Here is a 19,869-nt window from a genome sequence, read left to right on the forward strand (position 1 = left end):
TATGCTACACTCATAGCAGTGTGAGATGTTTTAGCTAGTCAGATTGTTAGTAAGTAAAAAGGAGGTGAAGCAGCATAACAGATGAGATGTTGTAGGAGGTCTAGATACCCTGATCTCTAAAAGGCACCCCCTGTGTGCCAGTAAACCTTCATTTGCCCCACTAAGTGAAGGAGTTATGGTTAGCCCTGTATTATGACACTAAGCCTACTAATCAAGCTTAGCTTACCAGCTTCATATACAGAAACTCTCTCTGTGCTGATGGGAATAGCTGATTCACCACCTACCTTTAATCCATCATTTTTGGATAAGACTGACAAGAAACTGTGACAACACAGATCAGTGACAACCTTATAGTCCACTTCATGCCTGAGCCTTAATTTACTGCAGTTTAGTTACAGGAAACAGTACATATTCAGCTCAGTTTGAGATGCCCACTGACTTCCTGATGATAGGGAGTCAAAATCAATTTTTAGTCATGTTTTTCCTTGATTCTCTTCTGTGTGTTACATTATAAGCTGCAAAACCTTTCCAGAAAATTGGTACTTCTATTGTGAACTACTTGGTATATTCTTTAAATTTTAGACTGTATCTTACTGTGACAATGCGAGGTAATGCCAGCTATGCCAGGAGAAGTAGGTTAGTGGATGTGTAACATATGCCAGCACAACTAGCTGGGATTTTGTAAATAATTATATGTCATTTGTATATCAAACTGATTTGTACAGGTGCTGTGTAGAAAACGCATTTGCAAAGTTTCTTGTGTTAAAAAATGTACCAACACTGGATCCTGACTGTATTGTAACTGATTAAATGTATATGTTTTAACAGAGGATACCGGAAGAGAAGAGGTTAATTTCAATCCAACTGAAAGATATTCTGAAATTAAATTACTGGGCCTAGGCCATAAAGAAGTCTAATTGTTTTAAATGCAGCCAGAGATTCAATGTCTGTACTAGGAAGCTGTCTGCATTGTCACTGGGGTGAACTAATTGCTATTCTGGAAGAGTGGAGGTTTGACATCATTTATGACTTCCAGGAGCTGCAGCAGATCTTAGCAAGGCTCTTTGTGTGTGTGTATTATTGACACATAGGTGCTAAATCCTGGCGGTTTCTAGCAATGGCAGGTTGCATGGTAACCAGAAGTGAGACGACTAGATGTATGCAATGTCATTCTGTAATTCATCACTAAAAATAAAATGTTTACTACTAGGTGAGACTGAAGTCTCAGAGCACTCTGTTTTTGTAACATGACAAAGAAGGATCTCAAACCTACTTCATGTTGCCTTGCTCTAGCAAGTAACCAGGGAATAATAATTATTTAGATCAATCAGGAAAATATAGTGAGATTAGTTAAGTATTGTTTGTCTGTAACTGTGTGAACCTGTCCACCTGTGTTTTTTTAATATTTCCTGTGACTGAAACTCTGGTGTTTATTGTAAATAGACAATAAATATATTTAAACTTTTAATTGTGGATGGTCCTTTAGAGAATATTTTAACCTTTAAGAGTACTTATATTCATTTGGTGACACTGTGGCCACTCCTGAAAGCCTTGCTGTTTGGTCAACATTACCATCTGTATTAATATTAATTACCATTTGTATTGATATTAAATTCACTCAGTATAATTAGGTACCCTTGTAAGAGATTTAGAGTAAGCTGGCTTTGGGGTGTCTGGTGGCAGTGTAACTACCTTACAGTCTGGGCAGAAGGGGGCATAGCTAGTTAATCTGTGCCAGCCTTTCCTAAGTGTGTGTGTATGTGTGTGTGTGTGTGTGTGTGTGTGTGTGTGTGTGTGTGTGTGTGTGTGTGTGTGTGTGTGTGTGTGTGTGTGTGTGTGTGTTTGAAAATCAAATCTCTAAGAGTGTATGTGTCAGCTGCTTGAAGCAAGGACACGAAGCGCTGGTTCCGCAGAGAAGGTGCTGGAGGACTTGGCTTGGACACTTGGCAGAGGACTCAACCGTATATCTGTGCCAGTGGGGAGTGCTGTTGGGAATATGGAGAGAGAGAAAGGACCCAGCCTCCGGATTGTGTTCCCTGTACTTGTTACAGGGAGCTGCAACTGGAAATACTGGGTATATCCATTTTTCTTCCAAGTGAACATCCCTCTCCAGTGCCAGTGGTGAGGATTCAGGCTCCTTGATTACTGGCCCAGAGTGGGGATGTCATGCAAACTGATTTCAGAACATAATGAGATAATCCCTGTGGCTTTTTTCCTGTCCTTTAGGGTACAGTTGTGTTTGGCTTCATGTCCATTTTTTATTGTGTGTATGCTTTCACTGACTGACTTAATTAGAAAGAATAGACTGAGGTATAATTGTTTTGTAGGTGATACATACTTGTGCTTCCATTTCACACTAAAGTAATATAATATTTTAATATTTTTGCACACTGAATGAATGTCTTTCCTGGACTATAAAAATGTGTTGTTTGACTGACAGTAAACTTTACATAGCCAACTGTGCTATCAGTCCACTTAAAAGATACCTGGCTCCTCAGACCTCTAATAAGATGATTCTGAGAAGTGCGGAATTCAGTAATATGGAAACACTGTGAAAGCTGTCTGTTGGCTTGGATTCTGAGCTAAAATGCTACCTGTCAGCAGCTATAGAGCCTTCATTTTTATCACTAAATAATTTTACATGTTAAGCTCCTGAGAGGATTTGCTGAATACCTCTCAATTGCTATAATTTAGGCACAGATCTATGAATTTTGCTCTCACACTTTGCCTTGCTCTTCCCAGATCTACTGTTTCTCTATTACTTTACACTATTTCTAAGGGTACCTAAACAATCAATAATGCATGATAGAGTGGGAGTTATGGGGAAACAGCAGACCACCCAGGTTTTTTGTAAGGGCCAAGGCTGCACCCCTGAAAGGTCTGTTATTTTGCCAAAAAAGCCCAACCTTCAAAGCATAACTGCATTTAGATAATAGATTCTTTAATTGTTTCACATTTTATTATAATATACATTTTCATACTTTTGATTCAAAATACTTATTCTGCCTAATGTTTCAAAGTTGCTTCTCATATATAATTGTTCGAGGAAGTATTTTACATCAGTTATATAGGTTATGTAAGTAAATGTACAGACACATACACACACATATGTAGACACACAGACTCATTGAGTACACACACACACACACACACACACACACACACACACACACACACACACACACACACACACACACACACACACACACACACACACACACACACACACACACACACACACACACACACACACACACACACACACGTGTAACTACATCACCTCTTGTTTATTTTTTCCACCTTATTAAATGCAGCTTTTTAAGCTGTGTTTAGTTTAGTGAGGGGAAGGGAATATGGCAAGTCTTTGTAACCTTGTAACTGCTGCAGTTATTTATGCTAGCTGCCTCTGTTTTTGTTCATTACTTTATTTTGGATCTACTTTTTTATACTTTTTTATGCTGACTAAACAGCAAATGCATGTTTCGTGAATGTAAAAAAGGGTGGCTGTTTGCATTTTTTCTGTCCCTGCTTCATATCAGCTTAACACACTGGTGTGAAGCAGCACATTTGTTTTTTAGCAGGCGTTATCTGTACATTGATACCATGTTGGAGAACATTCATTGTCTAATAGGGCACTAGCATGTTTTGCCCATATCTTATCTAGTATTAAATAACATGACCAATTCTGTACAAAATTCATGATCATTTACTATATGGAGTCCAGACTCTTAAAAACTTTTCTAAAAACTGAGAAAGTTCTCCTCTTGTTAACTCTCTGCTATGATTTTGAAATCCAGTGCTATATATTTTTTTAATGCACAGAAGTTGAAAGGTATTTCCTCTGGATTTGTTGTTATAGCCAAACTATTATACTGCATTTTATCTTGAGCATCTTAGGGCAATCTTCTGTGCCTACATTTTGTGCAAAAAGCTGCAGTCAGAAAACTAAGTTGGGCAGTAATATTTTAAAACTAGATTTTTGCAATCACATTTCCCTTGATGTAGGGAAATTATATTTCCTGAAGACAATGTTGATTTTATTTCATTTTTTTTTTGTACAAATAAAAGTACAGCATGATTTATGTCTTTAAAGAATTCATGGCTACTTTATCAGTTATAACATCCAAAAAGGAAAATGTATGCACCTTGCTTTGTGTCTGCAATATGTATATCCTGTTACAAGTACAGCAGCCTTTACTGCTTCTGATGCCTGTGTTGTCTTGCAGTGTTATATGCACCTTATTAAAGCTTGTATTTTTTTTTATTTCTCATTACTGTCAGTTCAACTTCTGCACCAGACTCTGATTTACTTTGTCTCAGTTCTTTCTCAAAAAATAAAGGCTTACCCACCTTTGCACAGACATTAGCTAGCATTTGCTATAGACTTAAATCTGACAGTACCCAGGGGAAGATTAGGGTGAAACTAAAGGGTGGCAAGAGAAACGGGAGGGATCACCATACACCTACAGGCCATGCTGGCTGTGTGGTTCATAGGGATAGAGTCTTAAATGTGACTGAGACAACTCAGGATTGATTAGAACTTAGGAAATGGAGGAGCCTGTCACTGAGCAATCAATACTGGACTGCACTTTCTAGGGGAAGGAAGGAACTCCCAACCTGTTGATTACTTGCAAAGGCTGAGAGACTGCTTCATGGAAAGGATTACATAATCGGCATGTAGGGAATAACAATCAACACCTTGCACTGTAGCTAGGCTGATATCTGCATGTGGAAACATACATGTGCCACATGGGCGCAGCACTGCAATTACTGTTTCGGTGCTGTAGTTGGGGGGTGGCTAATGTCTGCGTGGAAGCATGCATATGCCAAATGGGCCCAACACTGCAATAACTGTTTCAGTGCTGCAGCTACAGCTACAGTGATGTGTGTATGTGTGTGTGTGTGTGTGTGTGTGTGTGTGTGTGTGTGTGTGTGTGTGTGTGTGTGTGTGTGTGTGTGTGTGTGTAAAAGCATGCATGCACACAATGAACCTAGACCTGCAATCACTGCTTCAGTGTAGTAGGTAGGGTGACATGTGTTTCTTTAAGCAACCATGTACAAATGAGCCCCAAACTTCAATCACTTCTACATCCCTGTAGGTATCTTGATATATGTATGTGCGCATGCTTGTATGTATATAAGCACACATACACTAAATGATCCAAGCACTGTGATTACTGCTTCAATGTTGTTGGTAGAGTGATGTGTGTGTGTGTGTGTGTGTGTGTGTGTGTGTGTGTGTGTGTGTGTGTGTGTGTGTGTGTGTGTGTGTGTGTGTGTGTGTGTGTAACCACACATACACCAAATGGACTAAGCACTGATATCACTGCTTCAGTGTTGTTAGTAGGGTGTGAGGTGTGTGTGCATGGAACAATGCTATATAGGAACAACACTGTAGTCACTGCTTCAGTACTAATACCAGGATGATATGAGTTTGGGGAAGCACGCAGGCCCCAAAAGTACAAAGTACCCAGTACTGCAAACACTGCTTCAGTGTTGTGGTCAGGGTTATTTATATATATATATATATATATATATATATATATATATATATATATATATATATATATATATATATAAATATATATAAGAATGCTTGTGTGTGTCTACGCACAAATTTGCCAAATGGGTCCAGTGTTGCAATCACTACTTTAGTGCTGTAGATAGGGTGCTAAGTATGGGTCTGTGTGTGTGTCCATGTGGAAACATACATACACACACACACACACACACACACACACACACACACACACACACACACACACACACACACACACACCTGAGGAGCCAAATGCTCCGGATTATGCAGAACACTCCGCATTTAACAACGAATAAAGTCACTGTTCCTCTGTTCCACATTGAACAGCTTTGGCTCCGCAACACAGGTTTAGATTGGTTTGTATACCGCAATTACTGCCAATCGGCATCACGGTATACAAACCAATGTGAGGGTTCCTTTTGTAGGTAAAATCTCTGCGTATCCTTGAATGACTCATTCAAATTCCGCCCCTCCTCCTGTCAAGAAGTTGAAACAGAGGTGAAGAGTATCTGTAAAAATGTAGTCAGTTAGATGTGGTTTGAACCCTTTCAGCTTGAGGCCAAGTCTTTTACTGTAACATAGTATTTGTCAAAATTGTTGTTGTTGTTGTTGTTGTGTCTTTCGGCTTTTCCTGGTTAGGGGTCGCCACAGCGGAACTCCGGTCCGCTAATGATTGGCAGTAGATTTTTACGTGCCGAGTTGCCAGCTCTGACACACAACCTTCAACGAAGGTACGCCCATTCATGCATGTCTCCACACAGAAGACACTTTAGCTGAGAATCGAACAGGACAACATCTTACTGTGAGGCGACAACGCTACTGTAGCACCACTACCGCAGATTATAGTATTTGTCAAAATGAGTCGCTCAAAAGCAGACATTTTTTCCATATGGATTCTTGGTATTCTATTCTATTTCCTTTTCCCTTTTCTCTGCTAGGAAATGCAAATGTGTCATGACTTGTAGCTGTACTATATGAGCTTGTGTTGTATTCATGCAGTGCATTTTCTGCAAAGTAAATATCTGTAATACAAAGTTGCCCTAAGGCATAAATGAAATAATGACATCAGACAGTTTGAGAATGAGAGTTGCACAGGAAGGGACACTAATTTATTGATGAAAACTCTGCAGGTACAGCTGGACTTTCAACATCTGAGATCTTTAGACAGTATAGACGCACAGCATTAGTGCAGCTCATTTATCTCTTTTGCACTGCCAGATTTCAAAAGGATTTTATTAATTCCTCCTTGCAAGACTGTAGGCAGAAAGAACGTAAATAGCTATTTCCATACTGTGCCTGAGGTTATTGTATTAAACATATATCTTCTCACCCCCAGAGATCCAAGCTCTGTTAAGGCAGCCTTCATTTGTAGCATAAGCAGATTTAATTTTGATCAGTGGCAGAATAAGCTAATGGTACTGGCAGATGTCACCAATCACTATGCTTTGCCACAGCCTTCTCTGCCACTGATGTCGGAGCAGACTAGAACTAGTCAATGACTAGGGTGCACAGCGGTCCACAAGCATTAATTAAATGAACTTACAATGCACTGTAATGTCTCACCGTGTTTATATAATGGTCCAAGAACATTAATTAAATGAATTTACAATACACTTTAGTAGTTCTGTCTTTGTATAAAAGGTATGCCTCTCAAATGTACAGATATTTGCAGAATGGCTAGATTTTTGGCTCTTTTTTTGTTCTGTTTCTTATAAAAAATAGTGGTTTTATTGAATTTTACAGATGTTCTACCATGCCCCATGTCGATGGCATGTTTCACTCAGTCTAAAAATAGGGTGTTCCACATTTTGACATTTGTCACACATTGTTAGGGTCTTTGTTCCACATTAGCCTCTTAAGAGATTGAGACCTATGACACACACACACACACACACACACACACACACACACACACACACACACACACACACACACACACACACACACACACACACACACACACACACAAAAAGAAAACTAAGCCCAGCACTATAATCACTACTTTAGTGCTGTAGCTAGGGTGATACGTGTGTGTGGAAACACACATACATCAAATGGACCAAACATTGTGATGACTACCTCTGCGTTGTAGGTAGGGTGATATGAGTGTGCATGGAACAATGCCATGTGGGACTCACATTGTAATCATTCTTCATTGCCGTAGCCTGGGATGATATCTGTGTGTGTGGAAGCATGCAGGCATCAAACGTGCCCGGCACTCCAAACATTGCTTCAGCAGGGTGTGTGTGACAGGGCAGCTATGAGGGTAAGGGTGATAGGGAGCCATGCTGAAAACCAAGATAGCTACATAGATGATAGCCCTTTCCTGACAACGACTGATAGGAGAAGCTGATGGTCATCGGGCAATGGGGAGAAAAAAGAAAAAGATACAATCCAGCCCAAAAGCATGCATGGTGAAGCTGCAAATTCACTACAATCTGTTAACACTTTGGTTGTTACTGTACCTAAGTGTTGAGCACTACAAAGCAAAAGAATATGAGTTAAAGTCAAACTAATACTCTCTGCCTATCTGAAAAGCGAAGCATGCTTTTCTACTGAGCCCAAGCCTCTGAAAGTGCTCTACCTGCAGTTATCAGAGAGCTATTCATTGGTCAAACAGCTCATGAAAGTCCCCACTGCTAACAAAATAGGCTCCAAACTGAAGAACCCTGGCCATTCGACCCAGATACTTTGGTGCCCGTTAAGATGATGCTGTAGTTAAAAGGTCCATATAGTCACGTTTTTACAGTTAAAGAATTGTCTCATTATGGATTTTTTTGTCTTATGTCATTCTGTAGCCTACAGGAGGTCAAAGCTTAATATGGCAGACATGTGACTGAAAAGGTTATGTATCCTTTAACACACTCTACTGCTGTTGTCGAAGTGTCTGTTTATGGGTCTGTATTAGTTCGCCAAAAGTTATTTTCAGCAAACACCTCTTCATCAATACATATTCAGCAAAAATCACTTTCGCGATTCGCTGAATTTTCCAATGGTAATGAAGTGTTGGCAAACTACACAACTTTGCCCTTTTCCCCACTGTAGTGCGATCTCGGAGTTGGTATATATAGTTCGGGGGGCAAAGCCCCCCCATTTGGGTGGGATTGATTTAGTTAGTTGTGCGTTCTGTTGTGCTGTGGGGCAATTGTTTTATTGCCCTTGGAAAATTCTGTGAATCTTAAAGTGATTTTCACTGAATATGTGGCAACGAAAAGGTGTTTACTGAAAATAACTTTCAGCAGACTAATATAGGCCCCTGTTTATAGAAAGGTGGTAGGAATAAACAAACCAATGCATTCTGACATTCCCTAAAATTGTTATGATTCCCTACCACTGTAAAATGGAGAACAATGCAAAAATGCTGTCTTCTAAGTGAATTTAAACTAAATGACAAAACACAAGTGTACTAGAAGAATCATGTTTTCATCTGATGTACTGAACGTTTTCTTCATTGTCGATAAAACTTTGGACTGATCATGAACACTGTTAAATGATGCGCACCCAGTGGCAGCAAAGAGGAATTCAGAAGGTTAGAACTAATACTACTGCATTCCAGCTGAATGCGATGGCACACAAAAGTGATTTGCTTCCTCTGTGTGATTTTTAATGCCACATTCTATTTGGTACACACCATGGGTTGTTAAATACAGTTAAAGGAAATCTATGGAGAGCATTTCCTTTTGGAACACATTATTATCCATGGGGAAAAGCATCACACTCATCCTAATTCATTGTCCACGGATGTAAATATTTTTTTCAAAAAAGTACAAGCATACACAAAATGTCTTCTTCCATAATGTCATATCTAACGCATACTTACATTGCAGTACTGTAAAGCACCCCATCATGTCTCCTATAGTCAAAACATGATTTCCCCTCCGTCCTCAATCTACTGACAGTTCTCACCATCATCAGCTTCCCAATAACAAAAACACTATCATAAGTTTTCAGTAAAATAATATGCTCTCAACTATCTCTGTTCTTAACAGAAAACAAATACATATGGACATTATTACATTCAATGATGGTCGCTACAGATTTCATATTCATTCATTGAAGGTGGACATGAAAAGGAGAAAGAGGAGGAGAAACCTAAAGCACGGCAAATAAGCCAAACAAACGTGAACCAAGTATGAAACAACAGCTACCCTTATTTCATACTGCTTATCCAATCACAAACACACAGCACTGCGTAAAAATACCCTGCAGAAAAACAAACATTGCTGCTGTACGCAAGACAGCATTTGTCACTTTTGAACTCTAACAATACTTAGGGAACATAACTTATTTACAACTTAACAGAGAAGAAGCTGAAATGTCTCCAAAGCTGACAGTAAATATAATCACTGTACTTAATATATAGTACCTGTAGTGTCGTTGGCAAAGAAAGCCTTCTTTCCCCATTGCCATGACAACCTGTCCACAGATTACACAACTGTTACCATTCTGGAACATCTGAAAGTGAAACAAAAAAATCATCTTTTTGTTAGCTGTCTTGAAATTGCCAAACGATTTTGAGGGCATGTGTCAGTACAGTATGCAAAATGCAACCAGTGCAACTTTCAGACACAGTAAATCTTGATTATACTACAGAATGCAATCAGAGTGGAACTGTAAGATGGTCAGTCAGATTTCAGACACTGCCTTGGTTATCATGGTCATATGAGTAACTTGTACAGCTTCTCAGCTCAACTTAATACAGCTTCTCAGGTCAACTTGAATGTCCCTTTTCACCTGCTGCTCAAGAGGCCACTTTCATAGCAGTAGTCAAAAACTGCCAGCAGTAGACTGTCATCCATATGGGTAGTTTTTTTGACCTATGCCCTTCCAAGTGGTAGCAATGGATGTATCCTTCCAAAAGCAAGGACCTGTACTGCTGGACCCTAAGAAGAATGCATGCTTCCACATATAACCATTCACCTGTTGCAATCCTCAGTAGACCACTGTAGTTTTACACTTGTACCACCACCTCAGGCCTACACACCTACACCAGGTGGCAGCACCACAGTGAGTCAAACTGCATTCTCACCATGTCTGATATAAAATCCAACTGCAGCCTCTCACTCCCATGATCACTCCACTGGCTCCTCCAAGGCCTGAACCTCAACTTTTTTAGACACAAATTTATGCCAACATTATCTTGTACAACCTTGTTCACTCTGGGAGGTGAGCAATAATACGTACTTGTAAAGGTGGCAAGAACTTTTAAGTGTGCCTCTATAAAGGTGTATGTGGTGAGGTATCTTATGGCTCCTGTGATAGCTTGCCTAGTAGTGTTCCTATGTTCATATGTTTGTACCAAGTTCTAGTAATCTGGGATGCACTCCGGGCTCAAGGCCTCTATGCCACAAACCAAATCGAGCAATAACTATAGTCTAGATTTTGGAAGACATTGTGAATGCTTAAGTCCCTTTTAAGGTAAGGAAAAGGGATTAAGGTCACTGGATTGCTAGAAAGAGTAGTACTATATACCAGTGACTGTGGTAGAAACAATTTTCATAATCAGTACATTTCAAATGCAAGATATGCTAGAAATTTATTACAAAGAAATAAAATTCCCCACAGAGTCTTCTACTTATAGGTTCTAACTCTGAAACCCAATATCAACAACAAAGGTGAGGTTTCGTTCAGTTGGTCAGTAAGAAAGCACTTCTTATTTACTCAAACTTAATTCCTTAAGACAGTCACTGCTTGTCATTATCTGACACATCCATGTAGCAGCAATGCATGTTTGCTTGCTATGTGCTACGTTTTATGCTCCATGAGACCATGTCTCTAAGAAGGGTTAGATATACTTTTTAGTATTTTAATGATTGCCTCATTTTCTGAGTTGCAGTTATCTTTAAGTAAGAATATTAAAGTAAGCTGTAAGGGAGGTGTGGACCCCTGTACTGTCCTCCAAAAGCATGCTTGCTTCTTGTTTGCTTGGTGTATTTACACAAAAATATTCAAACTGCGATTATATGCACTTAGGTAATGGTCTTGCAATTTAGCTCAACAAGAAGTGAGGTTAGAGCATTGTTGTGTTGATAAGACATAGTAGATGTGCATGGGTAGCTCTTTTAGTGGCAATGGGGCACCCATTTTTGCCCTGTCCCTACCCTGCTGCACATCAACTGTCCACCCCCAATCAGAAAAGCATATTAGTAGCAAACAACCCCCTGACATGCCTTGTCAGTTAATTCCTGACACTAAACTAAAAAGCAGGCGCAGCACTCATTCCTAGCAGTACTCCTTCAATTAGTTACGTAAATGTAGCCAGTTTACATACTAACATGACTACTGCACTGTGCACAATGCCCAGATGCACAGTCCATCAGTAAATGCCACATTTGACTACTTATATTCTGGCAAAACCTATGCCAGGAGGGTTTATTTGGAGAACGGTCCTGCTATAAACAGAATATTGGACGTTTTGGGCATATGGTATCTACACATGCTAGGTGATAAGAGATGTTGGGGAAGTGAATCTGCTAGAATACCATGTCTTATAAGGTTTTAGGAACCACATGATGCTGTGATTATCGGCTGCTTCCACAACACCCTTTCCCTCCAACAGAGTGTCTGCCTTGTTGTCTATACTAGGATGAGCCTTAAAAAGGACAGGAAACAAGAAGTAGAGACTTTTCTTTATATAATTCAAGTGGGGGTGTAAAGGTAGTCCCAAGGTGGCAACATCCTTGGTATCTATGCATCCCATCCCTCAAATGACAGCTAGTCAAACTTGGATTAATTAGGCCACAATCAGGACTTCATTCCTCTGTGTCATGAAGATGGCCCTAGGGATAATGATATTAAAAATAGGTTGTGTAATAAGGAGCTTATGATATCAATACATCATGAAGCATCAGGAATTTCAGGAAGAAAAAGAAATGCCAGACTGGACCATTCATGGAGTTCATCTCATGCCAGCACTACGAGATGACTTTATTCATAAAGAGCACACGTGCTTTGTTTATCCATATTATGGATTCATGCAAACTCATTGAGCCCGTTTTTATATTAGATACAGTGAATTTTTGAATGGGCAGAGTATCTGAGGCACAATACATGGCTCATTCTGTGCTATACCAGGTCACTAACATGGATGCGCTGGAGTTATTTCACATGCTTAACCAACTCACAATGTTTACTCAGAAACAAAGATCATCGTAGCACATTCCAGTTGTGAGTAATTTGACACATGAATGGGATAACTATATTCTGTATAACCTGTGCCATGTGCCGAGTCAACTTTGTGAATGGTCCCCCACTGCCTAGATGTTTACTGGTTCCCATACATATCAGTAAATTACTTTTTGTATGAAACGTGGAACATTTCACAACATATATTATTTAGTGTAACTGATATACTAATTTCATAGTAGACTAGCTGCAAAATGTTTAAAGAAAAATCTCTGAAGTCAAGACCAAAGGCAAATGGCTCTGGCTGACCAAGTTCATAGCCGATTGCAAACTAGGTGCAATCATAGAATCCCCAAAAGATACAAACATCCTCCAAGAAGACCTAAAACACACTAATAACTGGTGCCAGAGTCACAGTGTGAAACTCAATGCCAAAAAATGCATAACAGCATATTTTGTAAAGACAACCACCACTGCAAATTACTGCATTGATAATACACCCCTAAGAGTTGACACTGTTGTCAGGGATATGGGAACTCATGTACAGAGTGAGTTGGACTTTGACCATAACATGACTACTGTGGTAAGGAAAAAAGCACTGCTGCTCTAATAGGATTACTTTAATTGTTATTTTATTTATTCCACTCGATATTTTATATTTTTATATATTTATATTTTTAAATATATATGTATATATACATTTATACTTACATTAGTACAATTAGAATATGTAAACTGTTTTGTTTTATTTATTAGGTTCTGCGATGCTTTCAGGGTTTTTATTTTAAGCATTATAGTATAGCCCTTTAAATTGTAATAAGCTGGGATCAGCTGACTTGATAACATAGATATTTAAATGATTTTGTATGTGTTTTATGTTTATCTGAAGAAGTTCAAAGAATTGCATTGAACGAAAAGCACTTCATTAAAGGATTGTACGTGTCAGTAGGTTGCCACGTTTTATTTCTGTTTTTTAATAGTTTTTTTTACTGTGGTAAGGAAATCATTCTATGTTGCACAACTTGTAAGTAAGAGTATACCATCTAGGTCCACAGATAACCATTGTTACATTCTAACTGGTCCTCATTAGACCAGTCATTGAGTACAATGTTCCCTTCTGTATGTACCTAACCAGGAATATGTATAACTTGAGCACCCACAAAGGCTCCCCACAAAAAGAATACATGGTGCATACAACATGGACACTGACTGAGCCTGGCCATATGTGCATACCAAAAAGTGCAAAGACTAACTGCAAGCTTCAAAACATATATCACATAGGTTCATAGGGGTGTACTAGGCTAATGGCCCTGGAGCCTTTACAAACCTAGCCCATAGGATTACCCTGACATCATGCCACCCGACCTTAGTTCCTGGTGCCTCTGTCGAGTAGAGCCACTGGAGTGATCTCCGGGGTGAATTTTCTATTTCCCATCCACTCATCAAGGTTTTCTTGAAGAGGTTCAGCGAGGTGCTCTGCTTGACATGTATGGGAAGTCTATTCCATAGCATGGGCAGTCACTGGGTTATGAACCTGTCCCTCCAGCATGTTCTGTTAATTGTGGTAATGAGGATGAGGTCCCTGGAGTGTGTGGTGTGGAGGGATTGGGATTTCTTTAGATGTAGCATTTCTAACAGAGCTGGATCAGACATGGCTTTGTATGTGAAGCAGAGATCGCTTTTAAGTAGGCGATATGAGACAGAGAATAGTTGGAGTTTTTTTTGTCTGTCCATATAGGACAAGTGTTTAAGGTCAAGGATCCTCTTTGTGAGGTACTTTTGTGGCCTCTCCAGTTGTTGCAGGTGTCTAGTAAGGTACATGCAAAATGGGGCATTTTTTTCGATGAGTGGCCTAATGAGGGAAGAGTAGAGGGAGACAATGACCTCTTTCTTCCTGGATACAAACTCTTAGTAATGAGATGTGCCACATAGACATGCAAATAAATACATTCAAAACAGAAAGTCATGTGAAGTAAGGATACATTGCTGTTGCTAACATAAACGAATAAGGACTTGAGGTGGACTGTTGAGGCAAAGGATAAGTGTGCCATTTTGGGATGGACAGGTTTCCTGAAGGAACCAAAGATGTTATTCTTTTTTGCAATCTGAATAGGAAGCTTAAAAAATAATTATCTTGAAGAATGACTCCAAATAATGCTTACTGCAGAAAACTTTCAGAGAAAATATTTCATCTGGGTCCCAACTGAAAGTTCAAGTCCCATAAATGCAAGTCCTGCAGCTACAAAAAAATGAAACACAAATTGTGCCACGACTGCAGTGAATCTCAAAGTGTTGTAATGCCAGTAAAGCATTTTTGAGGGAGGTTTTGTTTCCTGCAATCCCAAGTATGAGAGGCTGTTTCTTGCATACCCATGCTATTCATATATACTAACTCCCAAGTTCACTGTAACTGATCCATCCACTCATCAAGGTTTTCTTGAAGAGGTTCAGCGAGGTGCTCTGCTTGACATGTATGGTACAGCAAATCTCAACCTTAGTATAAAATCTGGGATACAGCAAACCACAAACAGTATAAATCTGAGGTACAGTAATAACCAAACATCAGGTACAGCAAACCTCAAGCTTTGAATAAAATATGAGATACAGCAAACCTCAAACTTAGTATAAAATCTGGGGACAATAAACTTCAAAGTTAGAATAAAATATGAGACACATCAAACCTCAACTTCAGTATAAAATCTGAGGTACAACAAACATCGAACTTAGTATAAAATCTGAGATACAGCACATCTCATATTTGGTATAAAATCGGAAGTACAGGAAACCTCAAACTTCGAATAAAATATGAGATATATCAAACCTCAAGCTTACTTTAAAATCTGAGGTACAGCAAGCCACAAACAGGATAAAATCTCAGGCACAGCAAATCTCAAGCTTATCTCGGGTGCAGCAAACCTCAAGCTTAGTATAAAATCCGAGGTATAACAAACATCAAAGTTAGTATAAAAGCTGGGGTACAGCAAACCACAAACAGTATAAAATCTGAGGTACAGCAACCTCAAGCTTAGTGTAAAATCTGAGGTACAGCAAACCAGAAATAGTATAAAATCTAGGGTGCAGCAACCTCAAGCTTAGAATAAAATCTAGGGTGCAGCAAACCTCAAACTTAGAATAAAATATGACATACAGCAAACCCCAAGCTTAGTATAAAATATAAGGTACAGGAACATCAGACTTAGTATAACATTTAAGGTACAGTACATAATCTGAGATACAGTAAACTTCAGCCTTGCTACATAATTTGAGGTACTGCAAATCTCATATTTAGTATAAAATCTGAGGTTCAGCAAACCTCGAACTTGCTGTATAACCTGAGATGCAGCAAACCTCAGATTTGGTATGAAATCCAACTTACAGAAAATTTCAGACTTAGTACATATTCTAATATAGTTCACATTTCAAACACAAAGGATTTACTATACAGAGCAGCAAACTGAGCTCATTTTTAGAACCTATAAAGGAGATATTTAAGTATTCTGAATCTCTCTTCCAGAGTCATATTGCTTCTAAAATCATAGAGGGATCAGGGAGGCTGAGAGATCTAGTTATCCTCTATGGAAATATGTAGGTGATATGTCTCAATGTACTATACACAGTAGAACAGTTTCATTTCATGTTGATGTTCCATTTGTTGGATGTGACTGGTTATGTACATTGCCAAAGGGGTATCTGCACTCAAAGATAGGTCTGATGAATGCTAGATATAGTGGAACAATGACCTATTTAGACCTAGATGCCATATCTTTGTTTATAAGTTGTAAAACATTGAATGCTGCGGGCATAATGATTAAAGTTTTTACCTCACAGGTAAGAGGTACAGGTTTGATTCTCACCAAATGATAATTGGAAATTGGCTAGGCATAAAAGGGTCCACAAGGTCAGCTAGCCTAGTAATTTATCTATGAGAAAAAAGCAAATGCCACTGTTGACAAATGTAGTATGCATTGGGGGAGTTGGTACAATGGTTAACATGTTTAGCTTGCAGACACAAGGTACAGGGTTTGATTCCCACATTTACATGGGAACTTAGCAAGTCTTAAAATAGCCTGCAACAGCAGGTAGCCTAGTACTTACCTCGGAACCAAATGTTGACTGTCTTCTAAATAATCAAATTTTGAGGGGGAAGGGTTTGTCATAATAGTTAAGGTCTTGACTTCACAGATAAAACATTCTGGGTTTGATTCTGACCTCTGGTTACTGGCTAGGCTTGTAATAGTTTGCAGACTGATAGCCTAGTATTTCCCCATGAACCTATTTCCGTATCATTTCATCACTACTGTAGATATTTGATAGTCAAAGGATAGATTATTGTGTATGTGTGTCCAAGTTCCTGACAACCGGGTTGACTCTTATGGGTGTGTTGTCAATATGATGGTTATCTGGGGTGGATGACTTCACAAAGGTTACTATTAGGCATTTCTTGGTACTTAGTTTTAGTCCATGGCTCTGACACAAGTTATTTGCTTGTGTCAGCCTTTCCTGGAAAACATTAGTGTTACTGGGGGATTCTGTGACTAGTCCTAATTTGTGATCATCTGTAAATTTGGTCAGCCAAATGCCCTTGACTTCAACGAAGTAAATGCCAAATGGTGCAGTTGCAGGACTGATCGCTGAGGGAATCCACTTGTGACTGGCCTCTTTGTTGAGGTGGACTCCCAAATTCTAACCTCCTGGGTCCTGTCTGTGAGCTAGCTGCCTATCCAATGGGTGACATAAGGGCTTATACCTAACCTCTTAAGTTTGTCAACAATGCCTGAATGACATACTGTGTCAAATGCCTTGGCTACAAGTTAGATAGTGTGAACCATTTTGCCCTCATCTATTGCTTTGGTGACTTTCTCAAAGACATCCACCAGGTTGAAGATGCATGACCTGCCCTTGACAAAAACCAAATTAGGTTGGATCCAGTGTCCTACGTTACTACTGATCATTTCCATTCTTTGGAAGGTTTTGCATATGAGACCTGTGAGACTTATTGGTCTGTAGATTCTAGGGTCTGTAGATGGTTCACCTTTGTGCAAAGGGATGACAGTTGCTACTTTCTATTCATGAGGCACAAAGCCTGTTTGGAGGCTTTGGTAGAATAGCAATTCCAGAGGACCTGATAGGTCATGTCTCATGCTATTTAGAAGGCCCATCAATGCAGTGTTCTTGGTCTTACACAGAGCACTGATGACCTGTTCCCCAGTGATAGTAGGGTGAGTTATATTTGATGGTATTTCCTGAGGGGAGGCTGAGGGGGAGAGAGGGGTAAAGTTAGAGTTGAATTTGTCTGACAGTAGGTTTGCTGTATCTTCTGGCTTATTATAGGTGGGTTCATTAACAATGAGCTCTGCACAAAACTGTGTACTGCCTTTAAGACTGTAGACATACCTGAAGAATGTCTTGAGTAGTCCTTGGCCTGTTAAGACAAACTTACCTCAAATTTGGCTTTGGTAGACTTTATTTGAACTCTGGTTTGTTTGCTTGGTTTGATTAGAGTTCTTTTATCTTGCTGGGTGCTGCACCTCCTAATTTTTGCCATGATTTTCTTCCTTCTGTTATACAGCCTACTGATGCTGTGATTCCACCAGGGTGGCTCGTTCTTTGTGTTAGCATTGTACTTATCTGTGGTGGGTACAGCTGCCTCTATGCAGCCATGCCTGTATAGGGTTTCTGTGAACAGTTCCACATAAGCAGCAGTGCTCTCATGGATTAAGGGGGCTTAAAATTTTAACAGGTTATCACTTAATAGTAGGAAGTTAGCCTTAGAGTAGTTCCTGAATATTCCAGGGTTAGCTGGTTCTGGGTTATATTTTTACTTCAAAGGAGACCGTTTTGTGGTCTGACCTACCAGACAGGACATTACACTAGGGGGTGTGCAGTGCTCTCCCATATTAGAGAGGACCAGATCAATTATGTTTGCTCCCCTGGTCAGCATATTGACAATGTGGTCCAAGAAGTCAGGAATCTCTCTGCCCACATGTTTGGTGTTGTATATGATTCCAAGTCAATAGTGGGGTAATTTAAGGTCTCATGAATTTGGTAATTGGTTAAATGGTGATTGTTTCCAGTAAATCTACATGTTATGGGTTTCCTGGGACTTAGAGTGGGACACATAGCTTGCAAGGAAGTGGTACTGGATTTTTGTCTGCTGTGATTTGAAAGTGAACAAGCTCAAGTGCATTGTTCTGTTCGACAAGCCTTGAGGTATATTTATTTTTGATGTAAACAGAGACACCCCCACCATTAGTCCCTGACCGTGTAGTAGCTGGTCTAAATGTGTGAAAGGCATTATAGCCTTCTGTTGCTGGTATACTTCCAGTGGTTTTAAACCATATCTCAGTGACTGCAAAGATGTCAGCATTGCCTACAGTGAGATGAGCTTGTATGCAGTGGAGTTTCTTGTTTAGATGCCAAGTATTAAGCAGTAACACCTTTAGATTTTCTTGGTTTTGATTTCCTATGTTGGAAGTACTTTCAGTTTTGCATTGTCTGAAAAAAGGCACTATGGGGGAAAACAATGTTTTACCTGATATTCAAAAGCCTAGAAGGGAGAGATGCAGACCATCCCTGGCAAAGCAGCATGGTCCATTGGCCATCTCCATCTACATCCATGCTGACAAATACTACACTCTCTTAGAATGACACCAGAAACTAAGCAAAATATTAAAGTCAGTCATTTTCTGTTCAAATTGTGGCATCATCTTTGCAGAAGGCAAAATGCTGCTTAATGATAGGCTCATACAAGCTTGGGACACATATTCTGAGAGCTCCATGATGTCTCTCTTCATATAGTCTAGGGAGGTACGTCTCAGGTCATTTACACCCACATGGACTATTATTACTAAGTCATTCTGGTACTTGTGGTCCAATGACCTGAGTGTGTGTGTGTGTGTGTATTGTGGTGGATCCTGGCCTAAGCAACTGACCAACCCTTTTTCCTTAGCCTGAATGTTGGATTTTGTGGTGACTTGCCTTATGGGCTTAGAAGCAGAGGCTCCATGAGATGTGGCTGTATGTAATGATGTGGGTGTTGTTTTGAGAGAGTGCATTCGGGGCTGCTGAAGGCATTTGTTATGTGTACTTCATCTAGGAGGTCTTTGGGGTTTAGGAAGGTTACATTTAAGTACCTCATCATATGTAGGTCTCTGTGTCTGCTTTGTACTGTGTGTAATGGGTGCAGAGTGTGTACTACTGGCAAC

At 39.6% G+C, this 19,869-nt stretch overlaps 1 protein-coding gene across 1 annotated transcript in view; it reads right to left on the reverse strand.

Annotated features, from left to right (window-relative positions):
- LOC122799535 overlaps positions 1 to 19,869 on the reverse strand; it is a 200,371-nt gene that overhangs the window by 40,038 nt on the left and 140,464 nt on the right. The window contains exon 4 of the mRNA XM_044068665.1: positions 9,906 to 9,994. Coding sequence (XP_043924600.1) covers positions 9,906 to 9,994 — 89 coding nt within the window. The remainder of the gene's footprint in view (positions 1 to 9,905; positions 9,995 to 19,869) is intronic.

Source organism: Protopterus annectens, chromosome 4.part0 (genome assembly GCF_019279795.1).
Source record: "Protopterus annectens isolate FY-2018-M chromosome 4.part0, PAN1.0, whole genome shotgun sequence".
Classification (NCBI taxonomy): domain Eukaryota; kingdom Metazoa; phylum Chordata; order Ceratodontiformes; family Protopteridae; genus Protopterus; species Protopterus annectens.